Source organism: Centruroides sculpturatus, unplaced genomic scaffold (assembly GCF_000671375.1).
Source record: "Centruroides sculpturatus isolate CEXI.00-Female unplaced genomic scaffold, Cexi_2.0 scaffold36, whole genome shotgun sequence".
NCBI lineage: Eukaryota > Metazoa > Arthropoda > Arachnida > Scorpiones > Buthidae > Centruroides > Centruroides sculpturatus.
This window is the reverse complement of record NW_019384384.1, coordinates 1343687-1366164: the sequence shown is the minus strand read 5'-3', so window position 1 is coordinate 1366164 and position 22478 is coordinate 1343687. Positions and strand designations below refer to the sequence as shown.

General features: G+C 29.3%; 1 protein-coding gene across 2 annotated transcripts in view; it reads right to left on the bottom strand.

Annotated features, from left to right (window-relative positions):
* The window catches only part of LOC111618006 (acyl-CoA dehydrogenase family member 9, mitochondrial-like), a 55962-nt gene that overhangs the window by 17119 nt on the left and 16365 nt on the right, over window positions 1–22478 (bottom strand). For both annotated transcript variants that reach the window (XM_023359423.1, XM_023359424.1), the window contains exons 6-10: window positions 17013–17088; window positions 15925–15995; window positions 9792–9911; window positions 6056–6184; window positions 2300–2379 (exon numbers count right to left, since the gene is read on the bottom strand). In XM_023359423.1, coding sequence (XP_023215191.1) covers window positions 2300–2379; window positions 6056–6184; window positions 9792–9911; window positions 15925–15995; window positions 17013–17088 — 476 coding nt within the window. The remainder of the gene's footprint in view (window positions 1–2299; window positions 2380–6055; window positions 6185–9791; window positions 9912–15924; window positions 15996–17012; window positions 17089–22478) is intronic.

Here is a 22478-nt window from a genome sequence, read left to right as displayed (position 1 = left end):
ATAAAGGCAAAATATTTGATGATAATTATTGTCAATTATGTATTTTACTAAATTATTTTTAAAGAACAACACCATAACAAATTCTGTTAATCTGATGAAAGACTTAAATTAAGTATGAAAAAGTTATTTTAGATGGCAACTCTTGCCACTTTTTTAGTGGAATTATAAAAAATTTGCTTAAAATTTATGAGTTATATTATTCCTTTTAAATTTTGGGTGTAAAAATTTAATAATAAACAGAAATCTAAAAAGTCTCAATAAATCAAGTTATCTTCCTCAGATGAATAAAACAGAATACTTATTTGAAAAATTCTTAAAANGAACTGAGGGTCTTTTGATCTGAACCATGTCAGAGCAGCTCTTTTTACATCTTCAACTGATGGAAAATTGGTACCTTTCAGCAACTTATCCATTTGTAGGTTGTTGACTTCTTTGGAGCATTATCACCATAAACTTGTTTCAGAGCATCAATGATTTGCCTATTCTCCCAACCAAGTTTCATCATGAACTTTATGTTTGTTCTGGTCTCGATTTTGGTGGATTCCATGTTGCTTGAATGGTGCTTGACTTTCAACTGGTGGTGCTGCATTCTTACCTGCATTTAAGGGTTCATGTATGAACATGTTATAACATGTTGGTACAAGAATGTTCAGGTGTAATGAAATCAAAACCCTTCCAAATAATTTTTAGTTATGGACTTTTTCCATGAACTTTTTGAAGCACCCACATTTATCAATAATAATCTTGAAATTTGAGTCAAGTTTTAATTATATAAGAATGGAAATTAGTTTTTTTATTTGTTTAACTTGAAATTAATTAAGAAATAGTTTATCTCCAATTTTCAAAAACTGTACCTGAATCTGAAAAAATTGAATCATTTTAAATTTTATAAAATATTTAATGATTAAATTGAACTTATCAGCATTAGGCTTGAAATGAAATAAAGTAAATTAAAGTAAAAATATTATTTTATTTTTAGAGAAAGATTTTTATTGTTTAAATTTAGTTTTTATGGTGTTAATAAAATACCACAGCAAATTATTATATTCTGTTATTCTACTATTTTTGCATTTGTTAATCTAACTTTATATAAACAATACATTTTTTAAATTTGATAATGCTTATCAAAATTTGATTATTAATAAAAAAACATAATAAACAAATTACTTTTTATTCAAATATATAAATTATATATTTAATATATTTAACTAAGCTGAATTTTAATAACTAAATATCTAAATAATAGAGTTTTGATGCAGTAATTTGGAAAAATTTTTATTAATGAAATTAAGTAATAATTAAATTAATTATTAATATTAATACTTATCTTTAGGCTAAATTTACTTAATTTCATTAATGAAAATTTTTCCAGATTATAGCCTGAGAAATCTGATGTTTAGATATTTTAGTTATTTATGGTTTTATTTATATATTGGAATGATATCATGATAAGCATTGAACTCTATTTATATATACAATAAAATATAAAAGAACAAAAGTAAAAATAAAAATAAATTAAAAAGGACAGATTTTAAAATTTACAGATTATGTAAAGAGAAGAAAGAAGACTAAGTTCCTATTGCACATGCATAAAGTAATTATTATAATGAAGACAAGGAGGAATATGCACAGACTGGAAGAGATAACTGTACATGAGTAGAACTAGAAATAAAGGCAAAATATTTGATGATAATTATTGTCAATTATGTATTTTACTAAATTATTTTTAAAGAACAACACCATAACAAATTCTGTTAATCTGATGAAAGACTTAAATTAAGTATGAAAAAGTTATTTTAGATGGCAACTCTTGCCACTTTTTTAGTGGAATTATAAAAAATTTGCTTAAAATTTATGAGTTATATTATTCCTTTTAAATTTTGGGTGTAAAAATTTAATAATAAACAGAAATCTAAAAAGTCTCAATAAATCAAGTTATCTTCCTCAGATGAATAAAACAGAATACTTATTTGAAAAATTCTTAAAAATTACAGTTAATTTTTACAATTTTTCTAACAAGTGTTCTTTCTATTTACTTTTGAGAGATAACTTGATTTATTAACAATTTTACTAATTTCTTTAATATATTTCGGTTTACTATTAAATTTTATCATCAAAAGACAGTATTATTTCTTAATTTGTTTACAAAATTTTAATGTATGCTGTCATTAAACAAAATGTAAAATTATCTAAATTCAAAACTGTTAATTTTGTTTTTAACTATATTAAAACAATAAATTTCAAATATGAAAATAATAAATTACAAGTTTATAATTTTAAATTTTATAATAATACTTACTTAACATTTTCAGATATATGACTTCCTGCATAATTGAAACCAGTTAGAGAAATATACATTTTCAACATATCTGATGATCCCTAAATTACATAATTATTACTTCAAAAAGTATATACTTTCTTTAAATTTTAAAAACAAAAACTACTTAATAGCACTTACTACTAAATAATGCAATTTATAAATATATACATTTTTTATTTATTTTCATATTTATAAATTACATAAGTAGGCTTAGGAATATTTTTAATGCCAGTCTTATTTTTGGGGAACCATAACCAACATTCAGGAAATGATCTCTGGATCCATTTAAACCAAACTTTTAATCCCTATTTTGCACCCTTCCTCCTTTTCACCATTTTCCTCAATTAGCATCATTTCCCATCTTTTTCAAACTTTTGCACAAAATTACAAATACAATCCATTCTGATTCCAGTATTGACAGTTAAACAATTTCTAACTGATTTTTCCACCCATTTAACATTTAGAAATTGGAATTATGCTTTTAATTGGCTGACAGATTTCAACTGTAAACAGTTCTGAATTTGAAATTATTCCTTCCCAAAATTTTAAACTTCTTTCTGTGATTAAATAGAAAAAAGTCAGTTGACTAATAGTGGTTTTAAAAACAGTATAAATAGGCAGTTTCCTTTGACATCTCTACTTTTTAATGAAGTTCTGCACCTTTTTATCATATTGTAAGAACATATACAGTATATTTATACTGTATTGGCCCAAATATTATGAAAATAAGAAACTTTCACTTGTCAGCCCATTCCCAGGTTGGTAACTCTTGTATTGACACAATTAAGTAAATTTTTTACAGAAGAAAACAAAGTAATTTGGATATAAAGTTTCATATAAGCTTAAGTTACATTTATCACAAGAAAAAAGTGTTGGAATTGGCTGCAATGGCTGCTAATGGTGAATGAACCGTACAATATAAATATAGATGTCAATTGATCAACCAAATGGTCATTTGGGAGAGAGTATGTGTGGGTCACCACATTGAAAGCAATGATTAACAATGATTGAGCAAAGTGTGACCACTGTCAACTGCTACTGAACTTGCCAGGTCTGCATGTTTTGCATCTAGTTGAGCTACTTTAACTGCAAATCACACCTTACTACTTGGGGTTGCAGATTGTGCATTTTTAGGCTGATTTTCATCTAATTTACATTTTGAACTTAATTTCAAATCATAAACTAAATATCTACATTTGCAGCCCAATTTGACAATGCTGGTTTTTGAAATGATACATCACTGTCTAGTAATTATTTTTCTTGTAAAACTTTAGGGAGTACTGAAATGTTAGGTAATAAATGGGGAAGGGTATGCAGGTTTGTTAGCAAATGTTATCAGGAAGGGATGGATCAAAATTTTCCTAAAAATGCATTATATAATTTATGGACAGCCCTAAGCTGCTTCTCTTTGGATGTGATCAAAGTGATAGTTAATTTTTTTCCAGACTTACTTTCAAATGTTGATTGATCTAATTTTAAAATATTTCTCTTAAGAAATGCTGAAAGTAGTAAGCAGGAAGGAAGGTTTACAAAAACTATCTGCAGGATATGCCAATGAAGGTATTGTTACTGATGAAACTAGCTTGAGGTGTAATATTTGTGATATAAAGATTGCTGTTGATGAAAAGCACATGTCAAAACATGTTAAATGGCACATTTTGACTGTGAAGCACGTGAATGGAAATGAATTATGATAATTTTTGAAATAAGTAAAAAAGCTAGAAAAAACAAACTTTTATTACAAAATCCTTGGCAGAAAGTAGTAACAGTGCTGCTTTCAGAAACAAATTCTTTTCGTCTTTAGCTATAGTTTTCTTACATTCTGGGATCCCTCTAAATAAGGTTGGTTATCCAAGTTTGAAAAGTGTTTTGGAGAGATGGACTGGCAAAACCAAAGTACTTTAGTAAATGGTTATGTTCAATCGGCATATGCAAAAACAATCAGTAAGTAAGATATGGGATAATACTGGAGATAACCCTGTTTTGTTTCTTATGGATGAACAAACAGATGACATGAAATGATTAATTTTGAATATTTTAGTTGCCCTACTAACAGACAAACTGGTGAATGCAATGCTCTTAAAGATATATATAAGCTGAAAAAGTATGATGCTACCCATGTAATACATGCATTTAATGATTTCATGAAGCTGTGGCCAGATGGCATTAAATTCCAAAATGTTCTAACAGACCAAGCCCCTTACCCACTCTCAGCTTTCAGGAATTTAAAACCAATGTTTGTGTCAACTTGAATCACATTCCATGCATAGCACATGTCCTTCATTTGGTTTGTGAATCAGTATGTGCTTAATGTCCCAAAGCAAACATATTTATTTCAAAGATGAAAAAAGTTTTAAAGAAGGCTCCAGCAATAGTCTCTGTATACCATGACATCTTCCTCTGCCACCTGATCCAGTCATCACAAGGTGAGGAACATGGATAAAGGCTGGCATTTTCTATTGCAAAAATTTTGAGAAAATCAAAGAATTTGCTCTGCACGTAGAAGATCCTGATTCTGCTGCAGTTGGTCAAATTAAGAACTTAGTTTTGGATGCTAGTGTTCAAGAAGAACACTAGCATCCAAATTAAGTCTGCTGCATATTCATACAAATTTCTTGTTGATGCAATAACCAAATTAGAAGGAAAGCATCTTCAAAAAGAAAATCAGTGGAAACTGTTTTCCTCAGTAAGAGATAAGTTATATGGATTTTCCAAGCAAAACTTGAGAAGAGTCATGCTAAGAATCCAAACTTAAAGAAGGCCATGGAATGCAATGATTTAGAATTTTGAGTCAAGATCAAGTACCTACTGCTTACATCTGTGAATGCATGACCTTTTTCTGCACACAAAGATATCTTTTCATGTAGATTCTGAAAATTTACATTTGAAAAGTTGGAAATTATTACCACTATTTAAGTTATTTCATTCCTTTTGACAAATGACTGTAATTCAAGCAATGATATGTGACAGTGCACAAATGCTCCCTATACTTCTGAACCACTTGACCAAAGGATTGGTATCACCTCAAGACGCCATGTCAGGATTCTGACACGACTGTATCTTTTAGATAGACACATAAACTATTTGTTCTCATTCATGCATGAGTAATTGCATTTTATAAAATAAAAATGAATAGATTCAAAAACTTCATTTCAAAGGTTTTTCTAAATTAATAAAAGTAAATAACAGAATAAATAATACAAGTATCATCAGAATGTGCTAAAAACTGTTTGCAGCACAATATAATATTAAAACTTCAATATATACTAGTAATATTAGAATATTATAGCAAAACAAAATTTAGAAGAGTATTTCATAATTAAAACAAAATAAATTTTATTGAAAGTAATGAATAGGATTTATAATTAAATTATTTGATTTAAAAATGTCATTCTTTGTAAATTATTCACAAAATACATATTTTATTAATTATACATAAATTTCATATAAAGATACAGATTTAAATAAATTATAAATTAACTGAGAGTCCATAAGAGAAAAAACTAGAACAATCCACAAAAATATTATCAATATAGGGATACTTCACAAATCAACATTTGATGAATAGTTTCTTCTTCAACATTATAAAATTATTGAACTAAATAATTTGTACATTGTAGGCTGTTTATTACATATGCATAACAACTTATAATCTTTTAAATATGTTTCACATGCTTAAATTATAGTCTCAATTAGGTCATTAATATTTTAAAGTATTCAAAAATATAAATTAACCTCAACTATATTCCAAGCAAGAGAATCTCTTAGATATCTGCTGTAAGGATAATTTTTGAAATAACTTCTACTTCCCAGGATCTCAATGCATTTGTTCACACACCACCATGTTTGTTCAGCACCAAATACCTGAAAATATTATAAATGAGATTTGATTATTTATATAATTTTATTGAAATAATTTATATTAAAAACTTATTTAGTAGAAGAAAACGTTATTGTATTATAAAATAATAACTGAATGATACAAATTATCAAAGTAGCAATACCAAATAATTAGAATCATTCAAATAAAAATGATAAAAATTTAACAGCTAAAAAGTTTAATATTTATTATTTTTTAACATTATAAAATTTAAAAATGCTGAATATTAAATTGTAAACATTAAAATCATATATAAATAAAAAATGTATTGTCAGGGATGGAGCCAGAAATTTTTGTGTGAGGGACACCCATGCTAAAAGTCTATGATGCTGCAGGGAAAGGGGCTTTCAGATCAGAGTAAATTTAAGTCAAATTTTGCAACTTTTCATTATGTAAACATGTCCTAGTCAAGCAATGTATAGAACAAATTGACATATGATTATGAAGACATAAGAGCACCTTATAAACAAATTAAACTACATTCACTTTAGCAACTATTTCAGTCTGATGTGTCTATACTTCTTATGTATCTAGTGACCAATTGCCTTTTGAAAATTAAATGTCTATACAAGTTGCCTTTTTAAACAATTCTCATAATAGCCTGACTTAAGTGATTACACACATCAGTTTTTACAATGTTCATTTGTGGAAAGGTTCTTTCACAAGTACCAGTGTGAAGTGGAATAAACTCTAACATTGAGTTATTTTGCACATGTTTGAAAATAAGGTTTTGTAAGTCACATTACAGCACAAATATTTCACCAATTGCACAGTTGTTTTTTTCTTATGGCAGTCAGTGACGAACTACTTAAGTATTTGTTATAAAAATTTTCTATATTCTTTATTATTATAAAATGGCAAAATGCATAATTTTCAGGGTAGAGATGAGTTTTATAAAAAAAACTGTAAATGTTAACAACAAATAAAATCATTATGTCTGATCCCACACATGATAAGATGTGTGATACCCCTCCACCTTTCAAAATCAAAAGTTAATAGCATCAATATCCCTTACATACAAGCTATCATGCAGATTTTGTTTCATTACCCCATCATGAGATATTAAATGAAACAGATGCCAATACACGTACATTTCTAAATACATATCCTTGGAAATTTTTTCCCATTTTTTTGATATTTTAGGTTCAGAGGGTCTGAAAACATGGATATTTGCAAAAAACCTAGAGGGTCAAATTTGACACAATTCCAATATTTTTCCTTGTTATGTATACATAACAGCAGGGAAAGTAAAATACAGTAGAACCTCCATTATCCGGATTTTCGATTATCCAGATTGTTCAAAATAAACAAAAATTTTACGAATTTGCTGATCTGCACTTGGCAAATTACGACACTGTTTATGTACGTGATGGAATGCATAACTTTTTTTGTTTCAACAACGTCTCATCCAGCACAGTGGTCGTAAACTCTTAAATATATTTTTTACGTAGTAATAAAAATATAACTTGACATACGTATTTATAAATAATTTATATTCAAATTACATCATTTCTATGACCAAGGGCGGCGTAAGGCATGGACGACGTATGCCTCGCGGTCCGAAGGGCCTCGCGCCTCGAAGGTTTATGCATTACTTAAAAGCTGCGAACGCGATGAAAAAATTTTACTCGTCATAAAACGATAAATAGTTTGTCAAATTTTTATTCATAAAAATGCAGTTTCAACTGCTTTTTATTTTATAAAATCCGTCTTCTTGCGCCGCCAGAGAGCCTTTTAAACAATAGGTGGTCTGTTAGCGTTGGTCAGTAGTAGTCCAAATTCAATACGAACGTTTGTTTCTTGAAAATTTGATCACGATTTAAATACAGTATTTACTTTTAATATTACCAATATGTCATCGAAAAGAAAACGTGTTGTATTATCATTAAAAGACAAATTAAAGTATTTGTTTCGATTATCCGGATTTTTCCTTATCCGGACTACCTTCATCCCCAATTAGTCCGGATAATCGAGGTTCTACTGTACTTGTTAATTTGAGTAAAATGAGTTTACCAATGAAACAAATTTAGTATTTATTGTTATGGCAAACAGACAAGAAATTTTAAAGTAAAGTATTTAATAATAATTACAGTTATCAATTATATTTAATTCATAATGGTATATGTTGCATCTACCACTAGACATAGCAATTAACTGCTGCAGGCACAAATGAAACATACTGTATTTTTGCAGATTGATCAGCATGCTGCATATAACTGGTGGAGACTAGCATGCCAGTTAAACTGTGACTAAAAAATAAAATTAATCAGATCTAACAACACTAGTTGTTAATTAAATATTAAAGAAAACATTCTTCTGAGTACAATAAAATAATAACATTGTAATTTGACTGACTTAAAATCAGGAAGAGAGTTTTCTTTTACAAGCCAATAAAACAATTAATGATTTATTGACATTAGTAGTAATAAGCCAGTGTGGGTGCACTGACAATCTACCCTGACCTTAAAAATAACACCTTACTCTCAAATTTTACACAAAGCTAATGTTAATTGTTAAAAGTTGAGATAATTTACAGCAAGTTTCTGAAATTTAATGTTTATTTTTGTGTTTCTGAATCAAATTACAACAAACATAAAAAAAAAAAAACACTTTTGGCATTCCATGAGTACTTTATATTGTTAGAAAGAAGACAAAATAAAGAAATTAAACATATAATCATAGTTTTTGATGTAATGCTGACAGTTTCACAGTTTTAGAATAAAAACTCATTTGGTTTTTTAATGTGCCCTCTAGAGAGGGATGTATAACCTCACTTAAACCAGCATGCTGGCATACTGGCATGATGGTTTTTACCATGTGGAAATATCTGATTTCATGGTCACTCTAAATAGACCAACATGCTGAACAACCAATGAAAATGCAATATTATATTGTATCTCATGCAAATCTTTATCTATATAAATTACATATGGATATTAAAAGCAAAATGTTCTGTCACTGCCAACCGAAACCAAAACTAACACTTTACAAAAAAGTGCTATAGAGAGACTTGACTCTGATTGCCTGAATGAAATATAACCAAATCAATAAAGATGAAAAACAAGTACTTTATTCACACTTTCTGAAATATTGTTTCAACTGATTTCATTTCAATTTAAATTAATTAATTTTGATTTTGTTTTCAGTTTCATTTTCAGTGTAAAGGCTAGAGTTTAATTATTATTAAACTTAGCCTAAATTATTATTAATCTAGCTCTAGTAAATTATTAAATTTACTTTTTTGAGTTTTTAATTTAGTTTTAATTAACTGGTTACCTAGAGATAACTCCTCATGAATATCCAGTTTTCAAGTGTGAAACAGTGTTGTGGGCAGTGGAGAGTAAGGGGCAGCAAATCACGGGTGCGGGAATTGGTGCCCCATGCTGCCCCATGTGACTACATCCCTGTATTGTTAATTATAAAATTATATTAAATTTAACTATATTATATTTTTATTCTAGTAATTTTAAATAAAATTATAAAGTTTTAATAAAATGATTGTTTTTAAAATACTTTTTCAGTTCAGAAAAATTAGATTGTCATGAGAATTATAGCTATGTTAATTATGTAGGATTATAATGGCTCTATTACCTTTAAAATAGCATTTTCAATTTTGCAGTCTGGTTCTTCTACCATGTCTAATATACCAGCTGTTAAATACACCATACTCTCAATAGCATAGATTTTACATGCAATTTCACCCATTTTTTCCTTCAATAAAATGTATTTTTATTTTTAAATTTAATGAAATTTCAATATATTTAAATTATTTCAATAAATATTATAAAATTTTAAATATAATGTAACAAATGTGTAATTAGGAATAAAAATTCTTTTTATTTATATGTTACATTTAAAGAAATTAAAACAAATTCAATAACTAATATTTTATGCTAAATGAAAATTTAAATGCTTTAATCAAGGGAATCTAAATGTAGGAGTATTAAAAACTATAACTTAATGCTTTTGATCAGATGTATTTTGACTTTATTTTTAGAATAATTTTAACTGTGTATATAAGACAGACCACAATATACAATACTAAAGTGTTCAATAACAAAATATTTGTGACTTTTAAAAAATTACATAATTTTTTTTTTGTAAAGTTAAAGGGAGCACTCTAAATTGGGAGAGAGAAAATAAACCATCTCCATCTATAAATTATATAACAGATATACAGTACATTAGGGATTGCAATATCAAAGGGTTTTATCAACACAGATATTTCAGTAAAGAAAGCTTTCAATACCAGAATACCAGTATTGAAACCAGTGTTTGGATCTTAGTGTATGAATCTTCAAACATACAAAATACATTTTTAGTTATTAGATGAGCCAATGTTGCAGGCAAAAATTATCTCCACTTCTGAAAAAAAAAGTAATCAGTCACTCAATTTTAAAAGTACTCGCTTTTGGTTCACTTACTTCTGCTTCTAACCCTCTTTTTTGCAAGTTGACATTATGCATTTTTTTTGTAAATAAATATGCATACTGCTAGTCAATTCCTCTGCAATTTTAATTATTTTGGTACAAGTTTTACATTTGATACATGAGTCCTCTTTCTCTCTTTGGAAAAAATGCCAAATCAAATTAAATACATTAATTTATTGATTTTCTTCAAATTCCATTTTTTATAACCACAGATATTTCACACACTCTAGCATGCCCTTATTTTTTGACTTCAAATTTTTTTGAATGCCCACCTTCCCATTTTTTTCCTTTCACTCAAATCCTTGTCCATATTTAATTCTTTGGCAATTGATGAATATTAACCCATGCTGACTTGAGCATCAGTGTGCCACATCTGAATGTGCCATGCATCACTCAGACCTGGATTGGTTATTGCACATGGGTTATTGTCAGTTTGTGTTTAGTTTCTGGCTGTGTTAGATGTATCTATGCACCATTACACTAACATTATATTGTATGAATTACATATTGCCAAGGATAGTCTGTTCTTGATAGGAAACGTCAAATAACTAGAGGCAAACTGCTGTCAAATAGATAAGTGCTGGCTGTTTTATTTTTCAACATACAAGAGACTGAACTAACTATACACGAGAAAGTGAATCTTGTAGTTTGTGAGTGCATGATCTTTTGGGAAAAAGATAGAATTCCAACAAGATCCCATCAGCTTTATGTAAAAACCCTCACAGACTTGTGTTTGAAGCAGAGAAAATTACAAAAGAATGCAAGAAAACATCAAGAGATTTTTAAGTGCCATAAAGAAAAGTTTCATCAAAACAATGCAGTCAACCTGTTTGATATCACACATGCAAATGCTCTAAAAACCATCAAATTAAATGAGGATAGAATCTTTTTACTGAGACAGAGAGAACCAGGGCAAAGAGGCTGTCTTACAGTTGTGGACTAAAAACTTATCAAAAAAGAATGGTCAAGCAAAAGGAAACTTGAAGAGGAGAAAAGACAATGTAAGTAATCTATGGCATCCACCTCTTCTGCTGCACTTCCTCTATCATCATCTGAAAATGAAGAAGACACATTTTCCAGTTTGGATGAATGCAATGATGATGAGTCTTCTGCACAGTTTCTGGATGATAAACCAAGGCAGAATGCTGCAAGATGAGGCACAAAACATTAATGGCAAATTAGTGGTTGTTTTGGACAGATGTCAATTGAGTGTAACAGACTCTGTTCATATCTTTCAAGCAACAGCAGAAGCACTTGATCACAACACTGCAGAACTTCCTATTAACAGATCTTCCACTCATCAAATCAAGCAAAAGAAAAAGGGTTGAAGCCATTAAAGCTGCATTTAAAAATGATATCCCTGCAATTCTGACTGTTCACTGGTATGGTAAGCTATTACCTGCATTTAATATTAGGGAACCAAAAGAAGAAAGAATCCTGATATTCATGACATTTGAAGACAGAGAAGCTCATCAGTGTTCCAAAATTAGAAAATTCTTCTAGTAAAGACAAGCATATGCTGCCATAAATGCAACAACAGGTTGGGGTTTATAAAAATAATGTAAAAATTCTTTGTAGCAATACAATGCCTCAAACACTGGCCACTTCAGTGGTGCGTGCATCCTTATTGAACAAAAATTGGATAGAGAGTTGTTGTTTTCTCCTGTCATTATCATATCTACAAACTAGTCTTGTGAAGTGTATTTGAAAGAAAAATATGTGAGATAACAAGTAGTCCTGACATATCTCTCTTCAAACAATTAAGAAAACATTGGGGAAATATCAATACTAGTAATTTTCAAAGTGGTAAAGATTACACAGAAGAGTTTTTCAGTAAACTTCACTCACTCAAGAACTATTGAACTTTTATAAAGTTGAACAGCAGAAAGAAATACCAAGAAGTGATTAAGTGATTAACATGAACTTATAGAACTGTGTGCACTATTGGGAGGTGACATGAAGAAGAAACTAAAAGTCTGTCCTGCTAGGACTATGCATCTAGCTCAATGGATGGCAAAAACAATTTATTCCCTAAAAATGTTTCTCCTAAGGTCAGAACTTAAACTATCCATCAGAGAAAAGGAAGTTTTATGTGATATTTCTCAGTTTGTTATAACAGTTTATGGCTTAAGTGCAGTGCAGCTGTAAAAGCCCTAATAATGAACTATGCTTCTTGCAATTGTTAAAATCATATGAAGTAATAGATACAACATTCCTACAGCAGTTTTAAAGAAGCATAGCCAACACTTGTGGTATTTATTCAAAGAACAGGCAGTTCTATCTCTGTTTGATGATCATGTTGACCTTCAAACCAAAAGTAAAATGTTGGTCAATTTGGGCAGAGAACATCAATGTATGTGGAGGAGATTTATTCCTCTGCATGAAGAAATAGATAGCAAATTATTTGGTAAGTTTAATTTCTTTTTACTATAGTAGCATACTTTTATTTACCTTGTCTCAATGATTTGTTTTTCACTTTAGAGAGGAATTCAAATTAGAGGAATTGTTTCTCAACTACAAATGGATAAAAAAACTTGTATCCATTTGTATCCTTGTATTCTCCAGCAAAATCCTTTTACATGGAAAAACAACACTTCATATTTAGCAGCACAAAGGACAGTTATCATGTTATGAGTTGTAAATGACACCATTGAAAGAGCTGTTAAATTATTGCAAGGCTTTTATAAATTATTAACTGTGGATAAAGAACAAAAGGAGTTTGTATTGCATTGTGTGCAAGATCATTAAATGCTATATCCAAATTGCAAAAAGAAACATTGAAGAGAAAGTATGCACAGTAGTTTCTAATCTTGTAATTGAATATTATAGACAACTATTATATCAAAAACTTAATAAAATGTTGTATTTCTTAGTTATTGATTTTTTACTGTTGCTTAATATCTCCCATGTCAATCATTCCTCATATTCAAGTTTCACACTCAAGTCAGCACAGGTTAATGTCATCCTATCAAGATAAAACTTCATATTTAAATAATTCTGACCAAATGCAAAAAATTTAGAGGATGTCTCTTATTTTAGCAAAAAAATTTTTTGTCAAAATAAGGACTTCCTAATGTACACATACCATATTCTTTAATTATTTAAGCTTTCACTGATATTTTACAGACTAAATCTTGTGAGATCAACAATAAAAGTTAAACTTTACATATCACAATATCATTTGTAGATTGCATTTCTTATTATAAAGTCCACCATTTCCCCCCAAAAAATTTATTATTGTATCTATCTATACACTATATATTTGTGAATTGTCATTTATATGACATTATCTGTATAATCTTAGTTTTAATTACTTTATTTTAATCCTTTTGCTAATAATGTATTTGCTTTAATTAATTAACCCTTTAATATCCTTTACTCAAACTTATAAATTTTAATAATTAAGAGAAAAATAGATTTAACAAGTAAAACAGCAAAATCATATTTAGAACAAGACTATGTCTCGGAGACTCACTACTAAGTGGAATCACTTTGATGCTCAAGGCGGGTCTCGTTCTCATTCTCCAATCTTCTTTGGTATCGCTGCTTTTGGGCACGATCATTCAAACTTCGCCGGCTACAGCCACGAGGTTGTCCACGATGCATTTTCAATGAAATTAACCTATCCAATTTTGAAATTTCTCTCCGTTGCATGTTGGCCAGGGTTGAATTTTTGTCGATGCGTAACGAAAATTTCCCATTTTTGAAAAAATAATCGTGGCTACTGTATCATCTGAAATTATTTTTTTATTTTGCACAAACAATATACAGTTTAACCCGATTATAACATCATCGGATGTAACGACAACCCTAATATAACATCAAATTTCTATCAGTCCTCGATTTTACTATACTAGATAATGTTAAAAAACCTACTTGTAATGACACCCTGTTTTAATGTCATATTTGAAACACTCCCAAATTTACAAAATTAAATTACAAATTTTATTTAACATAGAAGAAACTATGTGTTCAGTCCTAAGGTCAGAGTTCACTTCTTAGAATGACTGTGGGTGGTACTCTGCCCCACCTGACTTCGGTGGGGTGAGGTGCCTGTTTTGCCTGTTTGTAAAAGAGGGTCACCATTTTGTATTTTATTTTGACTTGGATCTTTGTCCCCTGACTACCTACAAGTCTGGATTTTTTATGTGCAAATGATTTGAGCACATAATACTCTGTGCCAAATATCAACTCTCGACATGTACTCCTTCATACCTCTAAGCTGGTAACATAAATTGGCAGTACAATTTTATAAACAAGACATAGTCTTGTCAAAAAGTTTTGGCAAATAATGAGTTAGACCATGTATTCCAATCTCCATTCAATTTTTATTTCATAATAACTGTTATTCACACATGTATATTATATCTAAAACTAAGGATTAGGCTGATCTCATTGTAAAAAAAAAAAAAAAATGCAATTTTTACTTATAAAAAATTTGACTTTTTGGTTCATTTCTCTAGCTATTATTGGTGTATCAAATTCATACATCATTCTTGCAACATTAAAACCATTAATTTTGGACATTTAAAAACAATATTTATGGACAAAACACACAGTCAACATGGTGTCAATGGACTTCATCAACAAACAATGACTATATGCAGTGCTGTCTGAAATGGAGTGCTTCAATGGCCAGCCACATAAGTAATTCATGGATGAATGTTTATTAGCAGCTAATTTTTTCATAAAAAATATCTTTTGGTTAGTACTTATTGTGACTAAATTTTCATCATATTTGGTGAGTACACTTTGGGTAACCTCTCTTGTTAGAAAAAAAAAATTTATTATATTTTGAGTGTATACAGAGTGTACTGTTTTATATAACTGTATAACATTCTTACCCTTTAAAGCTTAAATATTACCCAATTTTCTTCTTTTTTCAAAATTAGCAAAATACCAAAAAACCAGTATTAGTGCCAGTATATTACTGGATAATACTTTTGAAAATCTGGACTGAAAACTAGTAATATTGGCATCAGTAATACCAATATTGCAATCCCTAATATATTTTAAAATTCCACATATGAATATCAAAATAACTAAAACTGTTTTAAAACATTAAAGCAATGTTATGATTTGTAAATATACTACATTATAAAACAAAAAGTTTCCTAGTCAACATGTAAACCTGCCTCATAATTTTTATTTAAAATAATAAAATATATTAACATACTATATGTAATTTTGAATAATCTTATCATTTAATTTGTATAATTAAAAACAAATTATTCCTAGTTTAATTGTCCAAATTAATGAAATTTATTTATTTAAATACATAAATTTTATTTTACCTGTATTAATTCATTTTCAATCATTGGTTTCTGAAGTATGTCTTTATGAATAGCATAGTTGACAGTTTTATCTGAAGAAAAATCATTAAATATACATGTAAATCTAATAAATGTATTGTCATAAACTAAAATAGGTGAAAAAATTAATAAAATAAATTATTGTTCAATAAATTATGAAACAGTTACAATAATGGAATCAAGTGGAACAGAAAATTAAAATAATTTTTAGTTTAATGTGAATTAGATGAAATAGAGAACTGTCATATTTTGATAAAGTTGATAAAACCATAATAGAATATCATTCATCCCTAGAATTTTGATTAATATTTTGTTTGATAACTGATTATCAGAATACATTGCAGCACCACATTGGGCATGGAGAAAAAAGCTATTAGAAATGAATCATTGCAGCATATATTAATCAGTTCAGAAATATATGATAGTCAGTTATATCAAACACTTCATTAAATTAATGATTTTGTAGATATTTGTCATATAGCTTTTTGAAAGAAATAATTTATGAATTTCTATCACTAAAATTGTTATAAAGACAATTTTAGTGATAAAAAATTTATATGATTTGTACAATTTGCCATCTTTGAAAACTTGATAAAGATCAGAACTAAATAGCATTCTTTAGTTCTGATCATCTTCAAGCAGCAAGAGCCGTTGATAGAAACATTGTCATAGATGGATGGCTGAAAAGAAAATAATGAGAAAAACTTAAAGCTTTATGAAAGACTTCGAATACTTGAAGTCTTTCATAAAGCTTTAGAATTATTACTATTCTCCTTTACCAGTAAAAACTTACTGGTGGATAACATAAAGTTTAACCTATCTATTCTGTTTATTTATTTATTTATTCTATTCAATTTTAGAAATCTGAAAATAATCATTTAAAATAGTGGAAAATGTGTTTTAACATTACATTTCTTGTTCATTGCTGGTTTTTGGTAATTTGTGTATTTATCTTAGTACTTTCATTCAGTATACTGCTGTTGATCAATGTTTCAACTTAATCATAATTATTTAATTAAAAGTTAAACTAAAATAATGATAAAATATAAAATGATAAAATTAATATTTACCAAATAATTCCTTCAAGAATCCAGTTGTTGATGCTCCTATTCCAAACATTCCATAACTGAATATTTTTAAAAGATGCTAAAAGTAATTTAAGAATAATTAGGAAGTAATTATTTTAATTAGCTGAAAAAACTATAAAATAAGTTTTGTAAAACATCACATATGTCTAAATACAAAAGAAATTTGTACATATTTTCCCATTTTTGACTCTTTTCCACTCTTTTCGCACTAAGGCCTTTTAACTACACTCATCATGAATTCAACCAGGTCTACAATGGAGGCAACTGGTTGGTAGATATCAACAGATGTGCATTGCATCATTAATCTCTAATGTTCAGTGAAGTTATTTAGTGTAATAAGTACTGAAAATTATTTTTTTATTTATAATTAAATTTTGTGCATTTGTTCTTCATTATCAATCTTGTTAATTAAATATTTACAATTAAATATTTTGCAATAGTTGCAATTAAATATTTACATTTTATTTTGAGAATGTGGAAATTGAAACTACATGCCAATTTACAATGTATGTGCACCTGCAATAAAAACTTTTGTGAGGGAGGGGGAGAGAAAGAGAGAGAGAGAGAGAGAGAGAAAATACAATATATCTGTCAATGAAAGAGAATAATTAGGTAAATTCTTAAGAGAATGTCAAAAATATCCTCTGAGAATTTACCTATCACCTAGAATTTTTCTGCCAATCACTCATATCAATATCAATAAAACACAAAAATACCTAAATTTGGATCTATAGTATTTTGGGAAGTGGTCAGATTGAAAACAGGCCCATTTATTCAGCTGCTCCAGCTTAGTTCCTACTGATTAGCCATCTTTAAAAACTAAATCTGAGCCAGTTTCAAGGAGGTTTTTGGTCACTTTTGTTCTTCTTTTGACCATCTCCATGTCTGAAGATCAAGATCTCTTTCTCTCTCTTTGGAAACTCAAATATATATATATATATTTGGACAGGATTTTTTAGCTTTTGTTGCTAGTATAATATTGCAGTTTATCTTCTCTTGTAATAATTATGTAAATTATGAATTTTCTTTTAGGCATAGTATTTTTCTGTCGAACTTCAATTTTTATATGTTAATTTTATCATTTTTCTATACTTATTTTATGTAAATAATGTAGTTTAGTTCTGAATTAGTAAATTAAATTACACCTCAAGTCTCCTATACTGGAGGTGACTGACCATAAGGAGCTTGGTAATATTTCTCTCTTCTGGATGTCCCTTGGTGCTATTTTATCCTTGTACCTGAAGTAAAGGTAAGTTAAATAACAAAATTAAAAGATACATTAAATGATCATTCTTACATGAGGGGCACAACATATCCAGAACAGATCACCCATGAAAAATTCCTGCAGAGTTGCTTTTCCTGGTTTTGATTCTGGGTCCCCAGAGTAGCAGGCTAATGCCTTAAAACTTTGACAATTAAGTCATCATGTTAAATATATTAGAAACTTTAAAATAGAAAAATATCTGTTAAACTGAAGTTTTACAAAAAATTTTCAGTTAGAAAGCACTGATTCATATTATAATATTGTTTCTAATGATGTAACATCCACTGTCATTCATTACATGTATAAATGTTTTCAAAAAACAGAGTACTTAGCTGTAATACTTTACAGTACATTTGCTTTTTAATTTCCCCATAAAAAAATATATTTAATAAAATGAAATCTTTAATAAATGAACCATGAAACAGTAAATTCATTTCACAAAATTTATAATTTTAAATTTTATTTTATTGGAGAAGTTATGTTAATTGCAACAGCTATTGATCAAAAATGAAAAATTAATTTTACCTCAACAACTTTAAATTTTATGCAAATCATCTTATTTATCATCTATATTAATATACAGTGGGTGATCGGTTAACGAACATAATCCGTTCCAAGACTTTGTTCATTATCCAAATTGTTCGTTAACCGATTATCGATTTACCATAGGTTTTTATGGGCATTTGATTAATTCATTTCGAAGACTCCAAAAAGTAAAAAATATATTCTTTTTTACTACGTTTATTTATATGTAATAGTAAAAATACATATATATGTAGTCTTGCATTTTTATTAGTCATGTTTTTTCCGCTTGTGGGGGTTAAAGAATCTGTCCAATGTCGATTGTTTTTCTCTTTTCATCAGGATTTTTCAGAAGTAATTAATAGTATTGTAATTGTAGAGATTGACAACTCCATTAACCTTATTCTGGTTTGGATGCCACTTGGATGAACATTGTTTTGACATTCTCCCACTTCTTCAAAAGATCTTTAGTAGTAGATGTTGACATTGGTCTTCTTTCGTTTTCCTCTTTTTCAAAAGAAAACACATCTCGCTGAGTTTCTTGGTATTCTTCATTTGAGAGTTCTTGGAGTTCTTCTGTCGTCAGATCAGTTTCAGCTCTATTATGAGCTCTAAAATTCTCTTTATTTCTCAGATGTGATTTTCATGACTTCATTAGCAGCTTGAGACTTCTTGATATATCTTTCATAGCTAAGATTGTGCCTACTGTAGACCTGTTCAAGCCATTCTGCCTAGCAATATTAGACATCTTGTGCNGTCATGTTTTTTCCGCTTGTGGGGGTTAAAGAATCTGTCCAATGTCGATTGTTTTTCTCTTTTCATCAGGATTTTTCAGAAGTAATTAATAGTATTGTAATTGTAGAGATTGACAACTCCATTAACCTTATTCTGGTTTGGATGCCACTTGGATGAACATTGTTTTGACATTCTCCCACTTCTTCAAAAGATCTTTAGTAGTAGATGTTGACATTGGTCTTCTTTCGTTTTCCTCTTTTTCAAAAGAAAACACATCTCGCTGAGTTTCTTGGTATTCTTCATTTGAGAGTTCTTGGAGTTCTTCTGTCGTCAGATCAGTTTCAGCTCTATTATGAGCTCTAAAATTCTCTTTATTTCTCAGATGTGATTTTCATGACTTCATTAGCAGCTTGAGACTTCTTGATATATCTTTCATAGCTAAGATTGTGCCTACTGTAGACCTGTTCAAGCCATTCTGCCTAGCAATATTAGACATCTTGTGCCCACTTTCTACCTTGGCTATTATCTCTTGCTTGGTTTCTACGGTGAGCATGGTTCTTGACACTCCTCTTTTTAAGCTCCATAATATTATCAGTTTCTTTTTTAAATAAAAAGTTCAGAAAAGCACTTACAAAAATTCAGAGAACAGAAATCAACTAGCCCACAAAAAATTATTTAAATGCAAGGCCCGGATGAAATTTGAAATTTAGTATTAAAACGTTAACGAATATCCAATGAGACAATTAAACTTTCACCTTTTGTAAATAAACCCTGATGCACAACTTAACAAGTGCATGTCCAACAGTCTCGCAAATACTATAAAAAATTATTTGTCAGAAAGGTAAACAAAAATCTGGAATTACAAGGGAGAGTTTCAAAATTTGGAGGAATATTATACTATCCGATCGGTATCAGGTTGACGTTGATGTTGAAGTTTCCCGCGCTCTGAAAGGTTTCGAATTGTTACTCGAAGACACGGGAAAATCAATCGGTTTTTTTTATTTTCTGTCGCTTCTTTTTATGTTTGTTCAGTAAAGGGTTCATTAACTGAACATGTATTCATTGTCCGATCATAAAAATCTTTCCCAAAAGTGTTAGTTATCCGATTTGTTCGCTATCTGAACTGTTCGTTAACCGATCATCCACTGTATTCATCATCTCAGTAATATTAATCTTATTATCACTAGGATTAATGGAGTAAGAAATTTAGTTAATCAAGTAAGTCAGTAAATGGTAATCAGTTAAAAACATTTCTATTGTATTTCCAAAAATTTATAAGATAATCTATATGACGTATATGTGACAGAGTAAAAAATAAACTAAGCTTTTAATATAACTTTTATTACATTAATAAAACAAGTGTTTGCAGATCATCTTCAGAAGAAACACCTTTCCTAGCTATACACTTCTTCAATGTTTGTATTACTTATTAAAACAGTTTTACTGCCATTCTGTATTATCACCTTGAGTACAATCATTGGAGCACTTTTCATTTTTCCTGATGATTTTAATGTACCTTCAAGTAGAGCTTTCATTTGCGAAAGACTTGAAAGTCTATAGAAGTAAAGTCCAGTGAGTAAGGATTATGGAAATGTAAATATCTGGTGTTTGGCCAGGTGTTCACTAACTAGGAGAACACAATATGCTAGGATGTTGTTATGATGGAGAACCTAGGTTTTTGCCTACCAGAACTGTAACTGCTTTTGTCTTACTGTGCCACAAAGGCAATTAGATGCCAATGTTAATGTGTTCCCTATAGTAGACACATTAACCTGTTCTGCATTGTCCTGAATATTTTCGTGTTGACCACATTTGACCTGCCCTGGTGACCCTGAATATATTTGTCTCTGCATCAGAACATTTTTGATACTAGATGTCACTATGCATCATAATTTTTATATGAAAATGAACTTTTGAAATAAAATGTTTTTTGTTTTTATACTTTTCAATATATTTATTTTGTTTGTGCAAAATAAAAAATTAATTTTTAACAATACAGTAGCCATGATTATTATTTATAAAAAAAAATTTTTTTATTAGGCTTAACATCGACAAAAATTCAACATGGTGGCTACACACGAAAAAAAATTTCAACATGTGATAGAACTCCTTGTTAATATGTCTACTGTAGGGAACAAACTTGTAACACACCAGGCCTTTCATATAAGAAGAAGCTACAACCATTATCTTTTCCTTGGATCCCTCATCAACATGGTAGTCAGCATTTTCCGCCTTGGTATCTTTACCAAGGCAGAAAATGCTGATTACCACATTGATGTACTTTATCAATGTGGTAATCAGCATTTGCAGGTAACACAAGAAACATTAGACTTCATCACCAGTGATCACTCTGTTTAAGATACTTGGGTCTTTATCTACTATCATCAATATGTTCTCTACTGATGAGTTCTTGTTCACTTTGCTCATCTGTTAACTTCCTTAGAACAATGTCAGAACAGCTATAATGCATTTTTAAGCTGTCACAAAAAATGTCTTGCAGAGTTAACTGAGCATGACATTCCTAAAACATCAACCAGGTCATCTATTGATTGTCTACAGTAGGGATTTCAAATTCAAACACAGCAAAGGGCCATTCAAATAGATGTATATCAGTTGTGGTCCATATTCATTATTATTTGGTAAACCAAAACAAACTGTAAACTAAAAAAAAAAGGCTCTAACAAAGACCCTTTTGTTGCCAGACCTTTACGACTTATGTAAACAGTTAGAAGTTTGAATCGTTTCTGTTTTAATCCCTGCAAAATGTTAGAAACATTGATTTTTAGAAAAGAAATCATCAAGGCCATGAGCCAGATAGGAAGACTTAACAGGCTGTATCCAGCCCAAGGGCCGCCAGTTTGCGACTTCTGGTCTACAGTCTCTTTTGATATCTTTATAAATTCAGAAAATCATTTCTTAATTTCTTG